Source organism: Lichenostomus cassidix, chromosome 8, assembly GCF_008360975.1.
Source record: "Lichenostomus cassidix isolate B80296 chromosome 8, HeHo_3.0, whole genome shotgun sequence".
Lineage (NCBI taxonomy): Eukaryota > Metazoa > Chordata > Aves > Passeriformes > Meliphagidae > Lichenostomus > Lichenostomus cassidix.
The window spans coordinates 21,665,837-21,689,091 of NC_139489.1; the positions used below are offsets into that span (position 1 = coordinate 21,665,837).

The window sequence follows — 23,255 nt, forward strand, 5'->3', positions numbered from 1 at the left end:
TTTGGGCAATGATACCATAGATTGATATTTTTGGTGATAACATGCATAAGCAAGAAAAAAAACCATATAGCGGCTCCCAGTAGTATCATAGTAAGCAATTTCATGTACATATTACAGTCCTCTGCTGTTAAGACTTCAGAAGCCAGCAGTAATAAAATTCACTTTTTCCTGAAAATGATCAAATTGACTTTCCATACCTGCAGTTTTTATTTCATCCATTTTCAAGATGTGCTTTGTACCTTTTTTCTGTTAACTTCAAAATTGAAATGATGTAGCTGTTGCTTTGTTCTGTAGAGGAAAGAGCTACATGCTACCCTTTTAAATGACAGATTTATTAATGGAGCAAATCATCAGCTATCTTAAGTCAGCACAGGCGTGGTGAAGCTACTGGAACAGTGTCGATGTATGAGAAAACAAGTGTGCATAAAATCCATACATGATAAACCACTTGTTTTCACTGTTGTTTTTCCTGTTCACATTATTTGTAACACTAAGATATCCTGATATGAGGAACCTGAGGATTTATTTTGCTGTATGTTCCACAGCAGAATCCTCAGTTATGTGTCAGCCAGAATAATGCTTATTGGCTTGGTTCAATACATTAAATAGTACAGAGCATTCTTAAAATTATAGAGGAGTTTAAAGCTGTTTAAATCCTCTCTGAATATATATGTATATATGTGTGTGTCTGCTCTGGAGTGACACTCGTTTACATCTCTGTGTAATTAATGTTTAGTTCACAAAGATATAAGGATTAGCCTGGATGAAGTCGTCAGGAAGTGCTAAAATTTGTCAATAATGGGCTAAGAAAAGGATGTGTGGGGAAAATAGGGGCCTCTTTTCATTTTGGAAGCCCCATTGCCTAGAAACCTTAAACCATGACAGCTTGCAGTTTCAGCAAACCTATATTTTGATGGCGCAAACATGGTGAAATCTTGTTTGGGCCTCAGTCAGACTGGGTTTTTGGTTTTGTTTGTTGATTTTTGTTTGGATTTTTTTTTTCATTGATCCTCTCCTGTGGGATGTTGTTAATGAGAGCAATTGGCTAATCCATAGGGTGTACAGATTTTTCTAAAACGGGCTGTAGTCGTAGGCAGGTGAGAATTGCTTCTTGTGGTCCCAGAGGTTGGGACCAAAGGGATGAGGCCATGTGAGCTGATGCAGTGAAGCCTTTCCCCATCCTCAGGAAGTCAATTGCCAGTCAGTGCCAGTGGCTCAGATCCATGATAAAATTATTGCCATGACAGAAATCATTGTGTGTGAGTTGTTTGTGTAACTTTGAATAACTCATCTTGCCTTCCATTTATTTTTCAGAGATTATTATTATTATTTAGGATTTTTTTTCTCTGTGGTCTATTAGTGATTAATTTCCCACTGGGTTGCCTAAACCAGCCTGTCTGTCGCTCAGTTCTTTGGAGTGACTATTGTCAGTAATCTCACAGTACCCAAAAGTGGGATGGTGATTGTTGGAGGTTGATTGGTGCTTGATGGAGATTGTTGGATTGTTTTTTTCTTTCGGGATTGGACTGAGTATACTCTTGGTCGGGTGTTGCCAGAACAGTAGATTGTAGGAAACCTTGATAAATTAGCCTGACTAATTCAATTTCTTGCTTGCATACTGCAGGAGATCTTGCTGCAGTGGCTTTGTGTGGATATTTGTTTTATTTGGAGAATATAGTTCCATGTCTCAAGCAAATTGGAAAGCAGAATTTTATTATCTAGAGTTAAATAGGATATTTTACAGCTCCCCAACGCTTGCCAAGGAAGGGTTTCAGCAGTATATACAGAGCCAAAACTGGTGTTAATGATGTTTGTGATGCAGTGTGGTGATGGTAAGTGGGACTGTGTTCTCCAGAATGGTGTTTTAAAGCCAGACCACTTTGGGAACATCTTCTGGGTTAGCTCAGTGGGGTCAGATATTGGAGCTAGCTCAGGATGACAAGCCGTGGGCCCTCCTTGCTCATGCCTCACAGTTTGGAGCAGCATCCTTTATTTTGTGGCCATCTTTACTGCAGAGTAAAATAAAATTTTCCTTGTCTAGTAAAACCTTCTGTGTTCATTTAATACTTCTTAAACAGTTACTGTTTACTAGGGTCTTATGTGCCAAGATTTAAAATACTCCATTAATGTTTTAGTACTTAAAACTTGATCTTTTCCACTCTCTCTCTTCAGTGCACCGATGCCTTATCTAATTGGCGTCCACCTAAGCTTGATAGAGGTAAGTTTACTATACACTTCAGTGTGCTGGTAAGCATGAGGTGTGTGTCCCATTAAAAAATTTGAATGGAAATGTTTAAAAAAAATGTTTTAAAAAAATGTTTTAAAAAAAATCCCAGCATTTTAGCATGCAGGATTACCAGATTTAAGCTTCAAATGCTCTACTAAGTAAAACATATGAAAAAACACAAGTCTCTCTTTGAAATCTTTTAGTGCTTTAGCAATAGATTTTCCCAATAATGAGAACAGGTAAAAGTTATTTTGGAGTCACCATTGCTCAGATTTCAGCATTATTGTGATTTCACAGTTAATTTATGTTCCTGTGCCTCTGAAAATTTGAGTCTAACCTCCATCCCATAACATTCATAACTATTAATTTAAAAATCAGTGTTTTTTTCCAAAAAACGAGAGGTAGCTTTTGCATATTTGAATGTAATGCAGCACAATAGAACTCACCTGACTGGTAGGTAAGAGCTGGGCATTAAATAGTTCTGCCTTTTTCCGTAACCATTTGATTACACTGTTAAGCTACATGTGCAATCTGATTATCATGCAGAGTAGATAATTGATTTGGGAGCATTATTTGATTTACACTTCTGCTAAAGCAGTTTCTAAGGATCAGTTCACATCTGCTAAGCTGATGGGTTGGTTTCTTCTGTAGTCTGAGCCAGCATTTTGTGTGTACAAAAAAAAGCCTTCTATATCATCTACACTTCTTAACTCCAGGCACAGCTTTCTGTGCTCCCAAATCAGGTTCATATAATCTGCATGGATTGATCATAGTATCTTCACTAGGATGGTTTTTTAAAATTCAATAAGGAAATAATAGAACAGAAAGATCTGCCTTGAAAAAGAAGTCACTTTGTTTCTTCAGGAATTATTTCCTGGACTGCATTATTATGTATTATTGTAGGACCATAGAAAAAAGAGTTCTGTCCCTTTTTCCTGAAAGGAACAAAGTGTTTAATTCTTAGCTGCTAGCCAAGTACACTGATGAAAAAGTGTTTTATCCATTCTTCTGTAGTAATAGTAAGCATCACATGCCTGGTACTTACATAAATCTGCAAATTATTGTAGTTTTTTCAGGTTTGCATCTGATTATATGATTAGCATCCTATCTGATTTCCACAAATATGAGAGAATGAAAGGTTGTTACAAGATACATATAGTTCCAATATGTTTAATCCAACATACTGTGTTCTGTGTAAATCTTGGTTTTCAGGAATTCTTCCCAGAAATTATTACTACAGCCTTAGTGTTTTAAGAATAAGAAGTATTTTAAAAAGCTACTCTGAATACTGTATCTAATTCACAAATCCTACATCTAAAGCTCCAACTGTTGTTTTTGCCATTATTGTCCTTTGTAAAATCATAATTTGTAATTTAGCACATTATAATAAAAATGTACTTCAGGAGGACACCATAGTAAATTGTTTTTCCAGTAATTTTTTTTTTCTTCTCAACAGAGAGTAAAAAACAGATCACTGGAGGATGTGGTTTTGCTAAATGTTGACACAAACACTTTAGAAACCCCTTTTAATGACCTGAACAACCTACCTGGTGAAGTGGTGAGTCTCCGACATTTCATTCTTTCTTTCTTATATAGGCGCTTGAATTACTAGCAGTTATTTTTTCCTCATTTTGCTAACTGCTATAAAAGGAATAAGGGGGTGAAAAGCACCTAGTGCAGACCCCTATATTTGAGATTTTTGCCTTTTTGACAGCTGAGGAGATGTTGAATGGAACATCATATTCCTTATTGTAAAAGTAGGATCATAATTATAAAGCTAGCTGCATTCATTAGGCAGAGCTGCTTTAAACGCAAGAGTCTCTTCATCTCATCTTAATCATTATATTACAAAGTAGGCATTTCTGTCTGCCTAGTGGCATGTCTTGCAAAAGAACGAGAGAGTTTTTGAAGGCAAAAAGAAGAAGGGGGCCAATTATCGGCTTCTGCTTCCCTGCCACCTGCCAGCGCTTTCCTTTTAATTAATGATCTGATGGCACTGGTCAATATAATAAGAAATGCTTGTACAGTTGGGGTCAGAAAATTCAGGCTTTGATCTTCTTCAACTTTGTGAAACATTTATTTGTTTTCTCTAAATTATTTCAGTTTTATTTTAATCTCTTCTATCCTGCTGAGGGCTGCGTGAATGAAAACCTATACTGTTTGTCATTTGCTTTGGCAGAGCAAAGACTGCTTACTTAGAATTCTATTTGTAAATTAAACTGCAAACCCAGTTTGTCATAAAAGACATCTGATCCTTTTGAAATGACGAAAGCTGTCTTTTGTCTGTAAAGGATGATAAATTAAGTGCCAGTTCTTTCTGGACTTTGATCTTGCAGAGGGTCCAAGAAGCCCCCCCGCTTTTTTTTTTTTTAATCGCCTATAGGGGAACATTCTCTGTATATCATTTTAAATAGTCACAAAATTCACATATCTTGTTTTTCCCAATAGAGCTCTAAAATAATATAATTGTGAAACCACTGTTTTCATTATTTAAAGATGCACAAACTATCACAGATAGTTGTCAAGACAAAGAATTTTGTATGAAATCATAGAGAATATGAAATCATAGAGTTACATTTTCTGAAATTGTAAATCATTAAAAAATCCTGTTGTAATCAAAGTATGATTCTATAGTGACATACTGTGTCTTCTGTTACTGTTGGTAATTTGTATATATTTAGTACAATAGAAATCCCACTGTTGATAATTATATTCATGGTAGTCCCTTTGATTTTAATGATGTTAAAATCTAGAGTCGTCATAGATCATCTGGTCAGTCTTTCTTTTGACTCAGTGTCAACTGTAGTTCAGAAATGTAAATGACTATAAAAATTATTGTGATGTTCTGTGGTTTTACAGCAGTATCTGTATTATTCCATTGGTGTATTTTGGGATTTTTTGTGATTTACATATGCATACATACATGCACAAGCATATATACAATAACTTGGATTGTACTCTATCATTCAAGACTGTAACAAGTTAAGTATAACAAGTAATTTTCTAGTGTGTCAGTAACTTTAACTGGACTTCCATTGAGTGAATGAGGTTGATGTTATAATGTCATGAAGGTCTTTATGCCAAATAATGGCTGGATGTGGAACTCAAAATTTGGCATTGTATTCCATGAGCTACTGGAGTTATAGCCGGTGGTCCTTCAAAGAGTCAGAATTATTTATGCAATAAGAAGCACTTGTGTATTTTACAGGTGCATATTAAAATGATCTCTAAATAAGTAGGCTAGCATAAAGAAAATAGGGATACAGATCTTCGTACTTTTAGAAGTGTATTTTTGCCTAGAATATATGCATGTTATTACTGTAAATTTTAATGTAGCTTATCCAAGTGTAGAACAAAAAAACCAGCTATGTTCTATGCAAAATAGACTTGCAGAATTTGAGGGTTTTATATTTGAATAATCCCATCCCTTACTTCACTTCAATCTGTAAGGCACTTTAATTAAATATTTTAATGGAATGCCTATACCATTATAGTTGGAAGACCTGGAAACAAAAGGCACAGACAAAAGGCACAGGTCTGTGTTCGGCTCATAAGGTGACAAAATCCTTGTCCTTCCTTTGCATTCATGGGCAGTGCAGCTGCTGACATCCGAGGAAAAGGTATAAGACACAGGAGTGTAGAGTCAAAATGTAAAGTTAGACTTAAAACATTAAAGAGAATGTCAAAGATACATGTGTGAAGCATTTTAGCTTATATAGAGAAACCTCATAAGCATACCTACAAAACCAGTAAAACTTCTGATGAAAAAATATAATGAATACCTCTGAAAATCATTAAAATAGAATGAAGAACTGAAAATATAAAAGGAGCTGTAGTCTCTTACTATCCCTTTCAAAAATTGATTCCAGGTTGGTTAACAGTCTAACAAAAAAAAACCCCAGTATTTTCAGAGTTTTCTAAAACTGTTTCTTGTGTCCATAGGAAACAGAGTAATTATTTTCTTGATCAGTAAGGCTGATGATGTCCTCACAGCATAGGTATTTAATGGTTTACCCATGTATAAGCAATATGTCTACCAAAATGCTTTGATTGTGAATTTTTTCATGATAAATTTAAGATTGAAAGAAACATTATTCTATGGCATTGTCTAATAAACTGTATAATAAATTAACTGAGATTTAAAGGCATTTTTAAATCATTCACTTAAGCATTTAAATTATAGGTACAGGCTAGATGACTTTCTATGCATGTGAACTCTATTATTCTGTCAGACTGACCAGTGGTCTTGACTGTTCAAAGGTCAGTGGTCACAGTTGTCCTGAATTACCAGTCCTTTTTTCATGAGGACCCTCTGCTGCGTTGCATGCTGTAATCTTCTTAATGGCTTCATTCCAATATTCACACATAATATTTTAGATTTATTGACTGTTAGAAATACTACCATGCCAGTAGCAGTTCCGCTACTCCTAAGGTATTTAAAATTGGAAGAATAAATCAGGGCAAGACTTTCAGGAATCCTTTGTTTTCTTGGAAAGGGGAAAGCCCCGCTTTTTTCGCTCTTCTGACAAGAAAGCTTGTTTTTAAATTTCATCATTTCACAGTGAATTTGTCTACTATTTTTTAATTAAAAAAAAAAAAAAGGAACTAAGGAGCTACTTCTGTGGGAGTAAATTTCCTAATATAATAATACTGACACCACTGCTTTAATTATGTAAGACTTTAGAAGAACATTCGCAACTGTAGACCAAAATTTATAAATTTTGGGCCTGACCCTGCAATACCTGCTTGCACTTAACTCTGAGAAAAAGACTTCTCCTTTGCTCAGATGTGAACACTTTCCCAAAAAGCTTGCAGAATTGACAGCAACACTTTCAGCCAACCAAGTCTTACTGACTTAGAATCATGGACTGAGCAAAACCTTTATAAATGTGATCTTCAGAAAACAACAGACTTTATAGGTTTTTAGCTTCTCCTGTGGCTGTTAAATATTGTCAACTGCAAAAGCTACAGAGCTGTCGAAAGATGCATAGTCTTTGTAGTGCCTGCTACCTACACACTGTGGTGCAGTACAGAATCTACACTGGGGTTTTGAGATTTCTAAAGTCAGAGGATTTTGACACCATAAATTTGGCATATGAACATTACTGTTCTCAAAGTAGCATTTGAGAAGTAGGCTGTAATTCATGTAGGAAACTGGTTACTTTGTACAGCAATTACTGGGAGTGCAAATTATTTCTGAAAATATGATGATTAATGGTATTATAAAGAAATTAAGGTCAATGTATAACACTGCAATTAAAAAGATTTTTTGTAAAATATAAATAGCATGATTTACAATGTTTCTTCCATCAGAAAATAGCCAAGAATATTGCTAATATATTTTAGAAACTCAGAGTGGTCAGCAGTGTTTGCAGTGTTTTGAGGCAACTGTTTATTGTGAACAAATTCTTAGAGTTGAGATTCTCTTGAAGCGTGATATAGTTTTAGAAGGTAGAAAGTGAGATGGAACAGTACAACTAGAAAAAAGTTTGGAAAACATTTACATTTAAGTAATTGTTTTTACCTAAATGAGTATTTGTGATTAAATGCTGGAGGGCTCTTCTGTGTGTAGGTAATAATGAAATACATAGAAGCCTTCTACCAGCAATGTTGATTTAAATTATATCAGACTCTAGCGTGTTTTGAGGTTTTTGGTTTGTTCAGTTTCTCTGCAATGTTCTCTCACTTTCTTGGTTTTGAGAGTGAGCTTCTACCTACTTTTATAGTGTTGTCATCTGATGGGGAACAGCAAAAAATAGTTTAAAACATAGCAGCTGTTGCTGATACTAGAGAAATATCTGGATATATGTTTTTAGAGATCTAGTAGTCATTTGAGACTCCAGTGCATGGTTCTGTATTTCTCAGACAACAAGCATACACAAACCTAATACTTATATATGTGCTCTAATTTATATGTGCCTTTGAGTTTTTGCAGGAACAAAAGCTTTGATTAATAGCTATGTGATCTTATTAACTTATTTTTAATTGTATGTAATTCTTCTATTCACATGGATATTGAAGAGATACTAGTACTGTTTTCTTTCTATCAGATATTTTTATTTTAGGAGTCCTAGAAAAGACATATGGCGACCATTTAAATAAGTGATCCTTTTTGTTTCAATGACCAGCACAGTATGTTTCTACATTTTAGATATGCTTAATTACATATCAGTCATGACTCTCTGTATCTCTGAAAAACTCTTTTATTGCTTTAAACCTTCCCAAAGCTCTGATTGCTCTTCCATTGGCAGTGTTTAGCAGCCCAATGAAGTCACCTTCCTATGAGAAGCTGTTGCTAGGAGGAGATAGAAACAGTTTGCTTCTAGTGTAAATTAATAATACCATTTCTGCAGCAGATCACTGGTGTTGTTCAGAAATAAGTTTTAACAGCATTCTAACCCCTGTGGTTTGTTTGTTTGTTTGCAGTTCTTTATTTTTAAAATTTGTAAAAGGCTATTTCTGCGAAGAAAAAAAGTTAGGCATTCTTAATCACAGATAAGTAGATAGATTAAAATATATATGAGGAAAAGATTTTGATACAGATGTTGCTTGTTACCTATTTGGCTTGATGCCAGAATTTTGTAATAGTAAAAAAAAAAATTAAGTGCTATTAATGATGTCACCCAAAGGGGTCTCACATTTCCTTGGTTTGAGGTGTATGGATCTAAGCAATCACAGTCCTGCTGTGTATCAAGTCCTTCCAAGGAGTTCAGTGCACCCAGTCTCTTACCTATACCTACTATATTAATAACTGCTTTATCACTCTATTACTCTGTCTTGGATTAAAATGTGGAACTGGGAGAGTTTGACATCAGCCTACTCAAGTGTGGCTGGGCTGAGCCCTGAGTAAGCACTGTCCTCTCCCTGCATATTCACTGCCCTCAGCTTGGAGGCAGCCAAGGCAGGTCCCAAGACTTCCAGCTGCCACCAGGGTTCCAGCTGGGACAGCAGGGAAATCAGGCCTGTGGCTCATGTCATTTCTGCAGGCTTTTTCTGAAGAGCACCGTGCTCCTGGTTCTTCTGCAGAATAATCTGATGGAGCTCTTCCTGCCTTTAAGCACTGCTTCCTGAGAGAAGCAGGAGTTGGAGGAGCTTTCTTTGAACTCCAGCTTTGCCTTTCTGAGGCTCAAACTCCCTCCAAGACAGCAGCACAAAAATGTGCATCGGTCTGGAGAACCTACCTCCAAATTGCCAGCCCATTGGCATGTTCTTAATATTGCTGAGCTAATAACTCACCAAGATGGCAGTGAAGCAGAAGATTGGTTGTTTTCTATTGCTCTTTTCAACACGTTTTTGCCTAAAGCATCCTGTTAATCAAACCTATGATAGGGTACATAGGGCCTGCCAGAACTGAGAAAATTAGAAAATATCTTTTTCTTTCACATTGCCCAATTGGTCATGTAATCCCTCTGCTCTGCATTATCTTTACCCCCTTTCTTCTCTTACCCTGTCTTAGCATCTGCCTTAATTTCCCCAAAAGCATAAGGTGTAATGTAGAAGAATGTAGATTAAAAAGAATGTAGGGAATTTTCTAGCTTTTCCCTCCCTTATTTTTAGAAGATGCTTTGCCTGTCATGACAGAGATGAAATTTTAATGTTGACAATTTTTTACTTCGTGTTATTGCTTTTATTTTAATCAAACTGTGCTACTGTCTATGGGCAGATCTTCCTTGTATGCATTTATTTTCCCCACTATGAAATTAACCTTATTTTTTGAAACTGTAAAATAATCATACAATACAGAACAAAATAAACCCGAAACAAACAAACAAAAAAAAAACCCCCACAAACCAAAACCCAGACCACAAAACCAAGACATGCATTTATTTTTTCAACCTTGAACTTCTTAACTGGTTTTGTACTTGGACTTGTATTTTTTTTTCCTTTTGAGACATAAGGCAGAAACGTAAGTGAGCCTTGGTGTGTGCCTTCCATGGGCTAAACGAATCAGGCTCTAAACTTTTATCTAGATCTGTGGAGCTTGGATATAAATTGAAAAGATCACAGCTGTGGGGAAAAGACCTATACTGTAAAGGCCTTTCTGCATAGATTATGAACATCATAACTCAATAATTTTTTTTTTCAAAACTATAGTTATAATTGGACCCAATGGGGGTCTCTCTCTTTGATCAGATCACAGTAACTGTGACTTTACACTGGAAAATGTCACTACTGTGAAGGTTTATCACCTGTAGAGCTGGTCTTTTCTCTGATGCCATGTTCAGTTCTCATTAGCATTATTCAAAGTTTAGTTGTTAATTAGGTTGACACTTCAATTACAATCATCATCTACAAGAGCAGTCAGGACTGCTTGCATAAAGAAACAAAAAGATACTCATTCTTGCATATATTTCCAAAAGAATGAAAGCTGTTTTGGTGATAAATTTGTATTTATAAAATTCTGTTTAAAGAGTAACTCTTGAGTGTTACTTCATTTAGGTACTTAAATAATGCTCTGTTGGGTATGTTGCACTACAGAGGGATGTAGAAATGTGTGTTCTACGTAACTAGATTGACTTATTTTCCTGGTGTCCCTCATGATGGAAATTAGGAGCATATAGACTATATCTATATATAATTCCACTTATCTTGTAATAATTCCAGAATTACATGGTTTTCATTCAAAGTATGTCCAAGTAATGGTTATTTAAATTAAAATTTATCCCCTTTCTTTCTTTTTGCTCTAATTCTGTCTAACTAGTGGTTGTTAATTTGCCAAGTAAAAAAAGACAAACATCCTTCAAAGAAGTCAACCCCTATAATCAGGATGGTCTTTTTTCCTATATATTTTTTTTCCTTCTAAACTGCAGGCACTTCCTAATTATTGTTTTCATTTTGTTCCCTTTCACATGCTTTATCTTCAAGGACAATTGTAGAGGCAATGTAACTGTGAATTTACGAAAAGTTTTCTCAACTATTTGAGTGTGGTAGCAGGTACTCCCATGGTGTATGAGAAATGATGTAAGATAGTAATTTGACCTAACATAAGAGATAACTCCCTGACACTGAATAGTAAGTGACCATTAAGAGTCTTTAAAAATAAACCTTGATAGCATAAATAAAATAGATCCAACTGTCTACATTCAAGCAAGTAAATGCATGTTATGAGGAAAAAAAAGTCTGCAAAAAATGGCTCACGTGCATTTTACTGTAAATAATTAAGCTTATTTATGTCAAGAGGCCTTGGGAAAAAAAAAAGAGAGCATAAACCAATCTGCATTAGCACTCTACCATCATCCCCTGCCTTCATTTCAATTAACAGACCAGCAGGTGCTCTTTGCAGTTAAAAAGATAAGCAATCAAGGAGGAGGATGAGTTTTTGGCTGACTTATAGACACTATGGTTTGCCTGCTGATTGGGTTCATACCTCGCTGGACCAATTTCTGAGGTGTTAATTTAACTGTTCCACTCTGTCATGCAGGTCTCGGCCTTGAAAAATAAACTGAAAAAGCAGTCGACAGCTACGGGCGACGGAGTGGCCAAGGCCTTCCTTCGGGCACAGGCAGCACTCTTTGGATCCTACAGAGATGCACTGAGATACAAACCAGTAAGATGGCTTCCCTGTTGCTTTCTTCCCTGAATTTATATGAGCATGGTCTCATTCTTTCAAGGAAAATATGAAATGTTTTATCCCAGTCTGGAACAGTCTGTTTTAAATCTTGCTCTGTGCTAAGGAATTGGAATATACCATCATCTCATGACAGTGAGTTGTACTGAAAAATAAATGCTCATCCAAAGTCAGCTATTTCCTTATTTGTATCAGTTTCATGATTAATTTACTATGCAATCAACTTCTATTAATAAAGCTGCTTACACACAGCTCACCTGGTTACATGTAGTGAAAAGCTGAAGGGGCTGTGCCTTTCAGACTCCATTTTCCCAGAGATTTTGCTGTGTTTGAGGGCAGAAGCATATTTCCTAGTAGAAGCCAGATATGAGTCAAATATGCATGTATCCTGTTACATACTTATCTTGATTACACTTAGAAGATAGGAGAAATGAAAACCCATTTCATCTCATCAGAACCTCAGAATTTGTATTTCTGACATTTTGCTGGTAGTCAGTTGATGAATGTTATATGGGCTTTCATAATTTCTGGTTAATGAGCATGGCACCTGTTGAGCCTATTGAAGACAAAATATTTATCAGGAAAATTTAGAGATTAATTTCATCTATCAGTCCAGATAATTTTCCTTGCAGACTACTGGTGGTAGTTGGTTTGATCAAATGCGTGAGGTGACATTGGCTGAATTGGGTTCCGAGGATAAGATATTTTGTTCTCTTATGGATTCAGATAAATATGGATATTTGATAGGAGAGAATCATCGTCACTTGGGGAGTCAGGTTTGTAAGGCTTGTGAGTGTCTGGGGCATGAGTGGGTATTTGTTTGGGATGAGTAGGGTGATGTTGGATAAGGACCTATGGTATTCCTTGATGAAAATGGATAGGATAGTCATTAATTCCAGATGAGGCCTTTTAATGAAGGGAACTTTGTTTTACAGTTTGTCACTGGGGTCTTCCTTCTACCCAAGTGGTTCTCTTTCAGGTAGTCTTTTGTGCCATGAGCATTTTGCACACCAGCTGTCTGTGCCATCACCTGAATCTAATTCGTTCCTTAGTCTAAAGGTGAGGACACCAGTCCATGCCAACTCATGGCAGCTTGCAGTGAGAGCTGTGAAGTCAAAAAGTGTCTTAGTCTACACTGGATATGTGCAAACAGAAGGATGCCAGTCTGGTTGATGTCCTTAGCTCTGTTCTGACCAGAAGTATGCTTCAGTCAGTCTTTTGTTTTGGTAGCTGTGGAACTGAATGTGCAAGTTCTTTAGCATCCTGGCTAGCATCTCCTTTTAACTGATTCACGTTTTATTTCAGTTTAGCTGTTGGCATGTCTGAGATCTCTCCATTTGCACTGTATTGAAAACAGTGCACTGTGCATCATTTCAACTGGCAAGCATTTGTCAAAGTGACCTTTGAAGTCTTTCTTTCTGCATTATTTTCTTTTACAGATTTATCTTTTTTTGGCTCCACTCATTGCATATAAGAGAAGATATTTATGAAGCCATTGTGGCCTGATTATTATTTTTTTTATGACACGTTATTTCAGAATATCTTAGCAGGCAGAAGTCTGCTGGCAAATACTAGCATATCTTGGACTGGTATCAACTTGTCCAAAGACAAAGAATATTTAAAAACAAATAAAACCCCCTTGGTAACTGTTGTTTTGAGCTGTGTTCACATAATCTTAACTAATTCCGTATTTCACAGCATTTTTGTTGTGAAAGAAAAATTGAATTCGCTCTGGATGAGTAGAAATTAAGAAGAGTTTCCACATGATTATTCAACTCATTCTGCATTTGCCTTTTCCTTTGTGATTTGGAAAGCTGAAAAAAGTCAAATGCCATATGACTGTATTAGGACTATTTGTCAAGAATCTCAAAGCTTAGTAACTGCTATTGCAAAGAGAATACTTCCCTTTTTTTGGTGCCAGGTCTAATAAGGTAATTTCAACCGCAGCTATGGACTTTATTTATATTTTTCAGGAGCTCAAGTAGCATTTGTCTAAAAAATTGGTAGGGATAATACTTAAATGAAAATATTTTCTGTATAGATTTGAAATACTTTTGGTGTAAATAAGCTTATAATATTTTCAAAATCGAGAACTGAGATGTTTTGGGGTACAATTCTGAGGGTCACAAACCTCCTGATGACAAATAAAATAATGTATTTGGACAGATATCAATCGCTCAAAAGTTGAAAAATATGGCTAAGTGAACTATTTTCCTTGCAACAGTGTGTCCTGTATGATTTGAACTTGAAACATGAAACAACTGTCATTAATATTCACTTTGAGTAAAGAACAGCTTTAATAGTGTCTGTACTCATCCAACACTTCTCTCCACTCCAAACACTGTTCATCACACTGAACATTCATTCTGTGCAACTGTTTGTTTGCAGCACCGGACAGATTCTCCCCGGTATAGCAATATGTCTTGGACAAACGTCTAGCAATTATTGAAAAAAATGATTGGTGAAAGGGAAAATGGGAATCTTCAGGGGTCTTGCAGAGAGTTCGTGGGCCTCCAAAAGACCATATGGAAAATCTGACTACTCTAATACAGACAGGGAATATGACATGTAATAGATAAAGTTTAGAATAATTTTTTTCTGTCTCTGAAATGATAATAAAACACTTAATCCAGTAAAAGTTTCCAAGAAAAGTAAAAATACCTGTTTTTTCTGATTCAATCATTACTAATCTGTCAAATGGATACAACTGTCAATATTACTTTCTTATTATGCTACACTTTACATTAGCGAATACTGTATAATTGGAGTGGATCTGTAGAGCAGAACAGCAGAGCTAGTGCTAAGGACCTTACATGCACACAGTGTGCATTTCTACCTTCAGTGTGGTTCTAATTTTAGCCTGGTGTTGAATGCTGAATACCCATGACTAGCTGGAACTCTGCTTTAGTTTAATCCAGAAGGAGTCCACCTCACTCATGGTAGGTGAGGACAACTGAAAAAATCGCTTCAGTGTCATTTGATAAATGACCAATAAATAATCCAGAAAAAAGCATTATCAGTGGAATGGTGAATTATAATGGTTCTGTATATGGTCTCATTCACATAGAAGACTGCAATCCATTTTGAGACATTGTTTTCTTAGGGTGCTCACAACTTGGCCTTGAACCTTGTGTTGCTCTAATTTCTTTGGGTAGTCCAGCATTTGGGGATTGATCCTGGATAAAACTGCATGGTCTGTGTTACAGAATTGCAGGCACAGGTGGGACATAGATACAAGTATGTCAGTTGTGTAGTTTGTGTTTCTGTCATTTTGTCATCAGTGTACATATGACACCATGCTTCTCCCAACTATTTTACTTTACACATTCTTCCTGCATGTATGTGGGCAGATGAAAGCAAAGGTAAGTACATGGTTTCCAAAAATCCTGTACAATATGGTCAGGTAATAAAATAGTATGTGATGTAAAGAGTTCTTAAAAGGGCAGTATTCCCAATCTGCGTCTAGAGGGGGAGTGGTAGATAAGAGAATGAAGAAGGAGTTAGATAAAAATGAATATCAAAATGAAATTATACTAATTGTTACAATAGGACCAATAGTAGGTATGAGTCGTCTCATGCTAGAGTGAGGCAATGTTTTCTGCAATAAAAGGTATTTTTACTTCCTGTTCAAGTAAATATCACTATATCTAGAAAGCACAAATACACCTTCCAATCTAGGGTTTTGGGTTTTTTTTCCTTTTAAAATGATCACACAGGTTTAGCTCAGTTTTCATGTTCCACTGGGGTCTGTATAAATAGCTTGCTTAAAATGGGAATGTAGCTTAGAGTAAGAAATTCCTGCTGTGTGTGGCAAGCTATGAAAGGGGAAGAAAATTCTATAGCAACTGTTGTTAGAAGGATAGATATCATGTTTGGGCATAGATTGTTTGGTCTGAGTATTAGCTGTCTACTTTTCAGTACAGAGTCCCCACTGGGTTTTGATCGAACTTGTTTTGAAAGTACATTGTAGATCAATACAGCAGGGGCCAGTTGATGGTCGAGTAGTTAAATATCAGTGCAGCATTCCTCCAAAACTCAGTTTCTAAAGGTAGTCAGCTGTATTTGCAGAAACAGGAATGTTACAAGCTTTATGTATGAAAACATTGAGAGCTAGTTTTGTTTATAGTGATTCAATAATTCACTTGTTAAGTAGCACTTCAAAAGCCTTTGTGTTTGCAGTAATCATCTTGTAGATTTGTAAAAGTTTTATTTGGAAAACAGGTTTTTTTGGTGAGAGCCTTGAATAAATGAAAGAGCTAGTAGTTAATTGTATTATTTGATGCAATTTCATTAAAATCACCACAGATACTCTGAGAAAGCTTCACTGTGGGATTTCTGTAGATTTCAACAGATTTTCTCAATTTTCATTTGCTGAACAGGTAGCAGCTTTAAACTGCTGCTACCAATTTTTAGAGCAATCTTGCAATCAGCAGGTTCAAATAACATGGATGACTTTTGGATGTGAACTCCTTATAGAGCTAAACAAATTTTCAGCAAAGAAATAGCTTTGGTTATTCTGTCTCTGAACTGTAGTGATAAGGGAACAGATTCACCAGTGCATGCTTACTAGGTATCTGAAACATCCAGTGATTAAAGGAAAGTATTTGGGAAAGTATTACAGCCATGCACTAAAAACGTGTGTTGAACTACCGTTTCCTGGTGTTCTCTTAGAAGACTCCACTACGAGAAGTGCCATCAGGAAAACTGTCTAGCTGCTCTTTCTTCCCTGGCAGGTGTGAAAGTGGGGAGCAACCATGCCTGTTTTCTCTCCTGTTGGGAGATAACCTCCCCTTTTTCATCTTCCCTGAGATAACTGGGAGACTGGCACTGGGAAGCATAGCTCAGTTTTTATTTTATTAAATAGTTTATTCTGGAAATATTTTCTCTCTTTAGTCATAAATTTAATGTTTCCTAATATGTCAGGAGCCATCATCTAGTCAGAGCTGTGCTCCTAGAAAGCCTCTGTATTTCCAGAAGTGCCTTCTTTGTGTAACAACAACAAAAACAAATAAATAAATGGATAAAATATATGTGTGTGTGTGTGTGTGTGTGTGTGTGTGTGTGCGCGCGTATGTATATATAGGGAGTTCTTTTAATTTGCTGCCTTGAAATTTTTTGGAAGAACAACAGAACTGAGAAGAGAGTCTGCCCTCAGGAGCACTATGTCTTATACCACCATGTCTCACTGGAGACTATTCCATTTGTTTTGATGCACTTTGATTTGCTAAGTAGCTTGGGGTTATCTTCTTAAGACAAGAGTCTTTAGGAGCTCAAGAATAGCTAGTGCAAAGTGGGTCAGGAAGGCAGTGCTATTTAAAGTACCACGAACATTTCAGGCTGTTGGGCAGATCCAGCATGTCCTGCATGTGCAGAGTGTTCACCAGTTATTTTGGGATGAGTAGGGGGAGTAACTTGAGTGCTTCTGGAGATTTGATGGACACAGTGCTGCACATTGTACTGAGGTGGTTTGTGTCTCAGAGCACTCCAGCTTCCCTGGGAGAGGGCAAGGATTGTGCCAGGTAAATGTAAGGCTTCTAGTTCTTCCAGTGAGAGATCTGTCCTAAAATCAAAGCTTCCATAAAGAAGTAAGGACGTAAAACTTGTTAAATTAAACATGAACTGAAGTACTTTGCTGAGTAGGATTGGACCTCTGAAATTAAAGACTCAAAAAGAGGGAAGTTTTTGGTCATGTAAGAATAGGATTTTAAAATTACATCTGAGTGGTGTTTCTGCAACATTTCCTTAGGTCGCACTTGAACCATTTAAAAACAAAGTGTGAGGTGTAAGGAACAGTTGAAAATGATTTACAGCTGCTCCACCAAACTCACGTAGGTCTCAGGAAAAAGCACTTGGTGATGCTCCAGAAGCAAGCACCTCCCTGCAGTCAGCTGGAATGATGGGGAAATGCAGGAAATGCCATGGGAGTTAAACAGGGCTAGGAGCACAAAGCTGGGCTGATCATGTCCATGAATAAATGTGTCTTTAAATTGGCTGCCAGTTGGATCTGTTGTGAAGATCAGTGTAGCAGCTGTCTTTGATGGAGCTTCTTTTGAATAGCTGAGGTATCTCTTATTCTGTCATGGGATTGTACTGGAGATGTAGCTTTTGGGTAGTAAAATTCCAGGTGATAGATTTAGATGGGGTATTTTGTTGCAATCCAAGTTTTTTGTCTTTGAGACTTTTGGTAATTGTTGCTGGCCTGGTAATCATTTTGGTTTTGTAAACTTGGGTGAGAGGCCTTTTGGCTTTGTAGTGAAATCTGATTGTGTAGCTTGATTGCCACACAAGCTTCATAATGTTTCTGTAATTTATGCATTTATGCTGAACAGCCTCAAGTATTTATCACAAAGTATGGACAAGAATAACAAAACTGGGGCAGTCCTCCTCAGGAATGATCAGTGGTCCGTGCATGCTGGAGATAGCAAATTTTAAATGAAATTAGGGAATAACAGAGGAGTGAATTTGACTGTTTATGAATAGTCTCATTAACATCTCTTTTTTACAATGACTGTTGTTTTCAGTAGTAACTTTTTTCAACAAGCACTGACTTTTCAATGAATACTTGTTTATCTTCATTCATCATCAAAGTGCTTTGGTGCAGGGTTTTTGGTAACTATTGTCTGTGCACTTTTCCCATGTGAGGAAGTACATTTTATTGTATTAAGTGTCAACGTTCAAAGTCTTTTTCATAACCATGTTTCAAAAAGTTTGTAGCTTTTGTTTTGTGTAAAAAGAAAATAGATGTCTGTTTCAATGATTTCCTGTTAAATTAGGAATGTATTTATCAATCTTCTCGTGTCTTGGTAGAATAAATATAAAATGAATTTGGTGAAGACATGTTTTTGTACTGAATTACAATATGTATGTACACTTGCCAGTTAACTTCTTCTGTTTCAATTTCTTAGGGAGAGCCTATAACTTTCTGTGAGAATAGCTTTGTGAAGCATCGCTCCAGTACAACTAAGCAGTTCCTGGAAACTGCTGTTAATCTTCAGCTGTTTAAACAGGTATGAGAGGGTAAATGGCCCATGTTTAATGATTTTCTCTTAGAACATATCAATATTTAAATACATTTTCCTTTCTGTCAGCTTACAAAACTCTGGGATGAAATTTAAGTCCAAGTACTTTGGGTACAGTCATCCCAGATTTGTTGTATTTTTAAATCTCCAGTTATATTTAAAAAGAGTGGTGGTGAAAGTGAACAAAAAAATAACCCCAGGGTGCAGAGCCAGTGCAGCATCTCTTCAGAGCCAGTCAGCAACCCAACTAAACAAGAAAAATCAGGGATCTCCCAGCTTGATGGTTGAACTTCATTTTCAGCTCTCTTGGCTCAAGCAGAGTGCTTACTTAAATTGGACTTCACTGGTGTTTTGTTTAAAAACTGGATTCATCCTGCAATTGCAGTTTTCTTTGCTAGGCTTTTTGAAGTCTGCACACAGAGAATGTCACAAACCTGAGCCATAGGGGTGTCCTGAACAGTATTCTAGCTGATCTGTTTGTGCAGAATTTGAATTAATAGAGGACAAATTTTTGAATGTCTGCACAGCTGAGTTATAGTTTGATTACAGTCTTTGAAATGGATTTTATTCTTTGTTTTTATTCTGTAACTCTTCTCCCTTTTCATCAGAGGACCCCATTGGGTGAAGAGGGTGTTAAACTTAACTATTACTAGATTTTTATGAAAATCAAGGAAAATGTGAATGAAATCAAAAGATTAATGAAAGTATATATTTACCTGCAAATGTCTGGAATGATTGATACACAAAAGCTCATGTTAGATAAGGGAAATCCATTATATGTAGAATCTTCTAATTTTTAAAAAAACATTTGGTTTTAATCAAAGGCTAGTGTCTAAAGTAAAGATTTGTGCAAGGGTGATACTTTACAGAAGTCATGTGAAAATATGACCATAGAATTGGAGTCCTTTAACTTTACTGTGGTTACATAAAATAAGCAATAAGAATTCAGAAACCTCTTGCAGTATGATTGATTGGATTGAAATAGGAAGAAGTGACAGACTGAAGTGTGGTTTACATTTTGCATATTCTCAGTGTGATAAGGTAGCATGAAACTTTCTTAATAGAAAGCTGCTCACAAGCAATGTTTCTAAATTGTTGTCCCATTGGTAGTAGTAAAGCAAGACCTTTAGCTACCATGAACGGGCTGGTCAGACTGGCTTTGCACTAACCCATTACATTTTAATGTGCTCAAATAAACAGAATCAGTTTACAGTTTGTTTATAGCTTGTTTCAATTTTATTTCAGTTGAAGGAAATAATAGAGGATTAGGAAATAGTAACAATTTTGATGATGTGTGGTTTAATAGTAGTAGTTGGTTTTTTTCATTCCTCTGGATTTTGTTGCAAAGGCTACTCCTACTTTTTCAGTTAATCCTCAGCCCAGCTTCATCTTCCCCAGTTTTTCCCACTGACAAATGAGCTGTTTTCCAAGTTGTTTGTATTCAAAGAGACCAAACTGTATTTTATGCTGTTCTGAAAGTCTTTTATTCAGAAAACAGGCAGCTTTAGAGGCAGCCTTAAACCTAGACCAAGCAGAAAATTAGTACTTTTAATACACCCTTTTTGCCATAACTGACAAGTGAGCTTTATTTATGTTGTTCTGTGAAATCCTTCCTCTGTCCCTTTAATTCGGGTAGCATGGAAGGTGACTAATCTTTATTTCAAACTACAGACATAAGCAGTTACGTTTTATCTTATGACACAGAAGATGCAATTATTGCATCTTACGTATCAAATAGCTCTGATGAGTGTCCAGGGAAAATAGGAACTAATTCTTAGAACTGTAGCCTGAAGCCTAATGCCAGACTATATCCATAAATAGTGTAATTGTATCAGCAAGGTAATCTGGAATATTTATTGGGATTTGTTCCTAATGTGTTGGAAAGTGTTACTTATAATGAGTTATGAATGCAGGTATCATAAGCCTTCGAAAATTATTAGTAATTCAAGCTTTTTGAGTTGAGCTCTTGCAAGATAATGAGCTGTTACTTTGTGGAAATCTCATTTGTGATTTTTTGTTTGCTTCTAAACACTTTTTGTTTTAATAATGTGTAAAATGGATATTCTGAAATGGATGTGGTCTCTTTTTTGGTTTTCAAATTCACAATTATTTAACAATAATGTCTTTAGTCACCTTAAAATCCAAGAGCAGCACTGGTATTGCTGGTTTTTAACTGAAAGAGGTAGCAGTTACCCAAGGGCTCTTTGGATCTCAAAGTGAATACACTTCTTGAAATATCAGGCCCAGATTTTTCAAGAGAGTGTTGGTTTGAAAAATGGAAGAAGAAAACCATAATTTTAATGTGTAGTTCCATGCGCTGTTCATCTCATGTAGCAGTTTAGGTGCAACCATTAACAGTAAAATACTCAAAAGTCATAACTACTACTACCACCATTACTAAAACTTCTAATTTCTTTCAAATAATATCTCCAGTATATTTTTGCTAGCAGTTCTCTTTGTCAGTATTTACATTAAGTACTCAGTTGGTGTGACCCTCTTAAATTCAATCAGTGTCTCAGCCTTCTGTTGATAGGATTTTACTAAATGATAAGTATGCCCATAAATCTTGTGCTAGTTTGTAGTATGGAATGAATTCATAACTTTCCCCAAAGAGATAATGTGTTACAGTTCAAAGGATGGGATGGGAGTGGAGGTTGTTGTTTTTGGGGGTTTTTTTTCACAGCAGTAGCTAAAGGTGCTCTTATCTCTTTTTCTTACTGTGAAATGATCCAGTCATCCCACAGTGGTCTGACCATGAACCAGCCTATTTGGAATAAGGCCAACATGGTGTGAAATTCAAAAATAAGAAGGAATTTAGACAAGGAAGAGAGAAATATCTTTGTGCTTACCTTATTCTTGCTACTGGAATTTTTGTACTCTGAGAAAGTAGTTTTTTCATGTCAGTAGTCTGTTCATTGACAAGCATCAGATTGTCACTGACACTGTTTGGATAATCTGTGGTAAAAAATGATACAGCCAAAGAAATAATTCTGGTTAATTCCTATGTGCTCTTTAGTGCCAGTGAATAACTCATAATTCTTGCTAGAAGATGAACTGTGTATAATTGGAGAATTGCTTTCTCACTTTATCTGTCAGACTTGAGTTAGCCTTTTCAAAACAAAAAGGGAGGAGTTGCTTCGTGAAAGAATTTTAAACCTGTAAGAATGTGCTTTTGCTTCCTTGAAGCGTGATAATTCTTGAAAATAATGTATTCATCCAGATAATTTTCTTGATCTATGCTCAATATTTATGCTGCCCATAGCTACAACTGCTCTTGTAAAGTCCATCCTCAAGCCATATATAATCTTGAACATACATATTCCGTTATAATGGACACATTTTAAACTCTAACACTCTAAAGCAATAGAAGAGACAGCAAAGTGTGTGTGACCCTTTTTTTTTTTCCACCTCCAGTTTATTGATGGTCGGCTATCAAAATTAAATGCAGGAAGAGGATTCTCTGATGTTTTTGAAGAAGAAATCACAGCAGGAGGCTTTTGTGGAGGTACAGAATTAATCTGGGTGTACTCATTGACACTTCTTTGGGAACTGTTCAACATGATGTCCTCATGATGTCCTGTAAATTTTAGAAGTCATTAATCTTGTTATTGTTTCATTGTTTCCATTCGTTCTTGGAAAGGTTTTAGTCTTTAACAAATCACTGCTGGGACACATACTATAATGTACCTAGTTATACCAGTATATTAAATGAAGATGTATTTATTTATCCTGTAAAATAATACCTACACTTCAGTGTAGGATGAGTTATCACTATAGCGTTTCCATTTTAAACTGCACATTTATATATTATGATGCGTTCTATGTAAACAGTGTTTTTAAAATAATATTGACATTTTAGCTGCTTAACTTCTAGATAATTACATTTTCCGTAAATACTTCTTTTTTCTTTTCATGTCTACTTATTTCTGCAGTGCAGAAATCACAGTGATTTCCCGAATGTTAAAAGAAATCTGCTTTTTCCAGTGAATGTGTTACTCTGAAAAAGGGAAATTTTTTTAAACTTTTATATACGATCTGAGAAGGCACATGAAAATTTATCTTCTTCATAAACAACAATATTATTCCTCATGTTGTTTGCCTCAATTGTATTCACTGACTGTTATTAGAACACTTTTCACTTTAACCCATATGGAAGAGTGCACCCTGAATCCAGTGCTGATTTGTACAGGATTGTGGAGTGGTTTCCTGTTAAACATTTAGGACAGGTGTGTTGTTATTTCAGATATTGTTGTGTTTTAACCCCAGCTGGCAACTAAGCACCACCCAGCTGCTCACTCTGCTGCAGCCAAGAGCAGCACAGTGTAAGAGATGGTATCAAAAGATTAGATCACAATATGCACGATGGTATAAATACTTTTTTATGGGCAATCTTGAAAATTGTGTAGAGGCTTCCTCAGTAGATGGAGGTAATGTGATTTGA

General features: G+C 36.0%; 1 protein-coding gene across 6 annotated transcripts in view; it reads left to right on the forward strand.

Moving 5' to 3' along the window:
- DENND1B (DENN domain containing 1B) overlaps nt 1-23,255 on the forward strand; it is a 256,533-nt gene that overhangs the window by 204,411 nt on the left and 28,867 nt on the right. For all 6 annotated transcript variants that reach the window (XM_085068299.1, XM_085068302.1, XM_085068303.1 and 3 more), the window contains 5 exons: nt 2,173-2,218; nt 3,684-3,785; nt 11,649-11,774; nt 18,701-18,802; nt 22,229-22,319. In XM_085068299.1, coding sequence (XP_084924425.1) covers nt 2,173-2,218; nt 3,684-3,785; nt 11,649-11,774; nt 18,701-18,802; nt 22,229-22,319 — 467 coding nt within the window. The remainder of the gene's footprint in view (nt 1-2,172; nt 2,219-3,683; nt 3,786-11,648; nt 11,775-18,700; nt 18,803-22,228; nt 22,320-23,255) is intronic.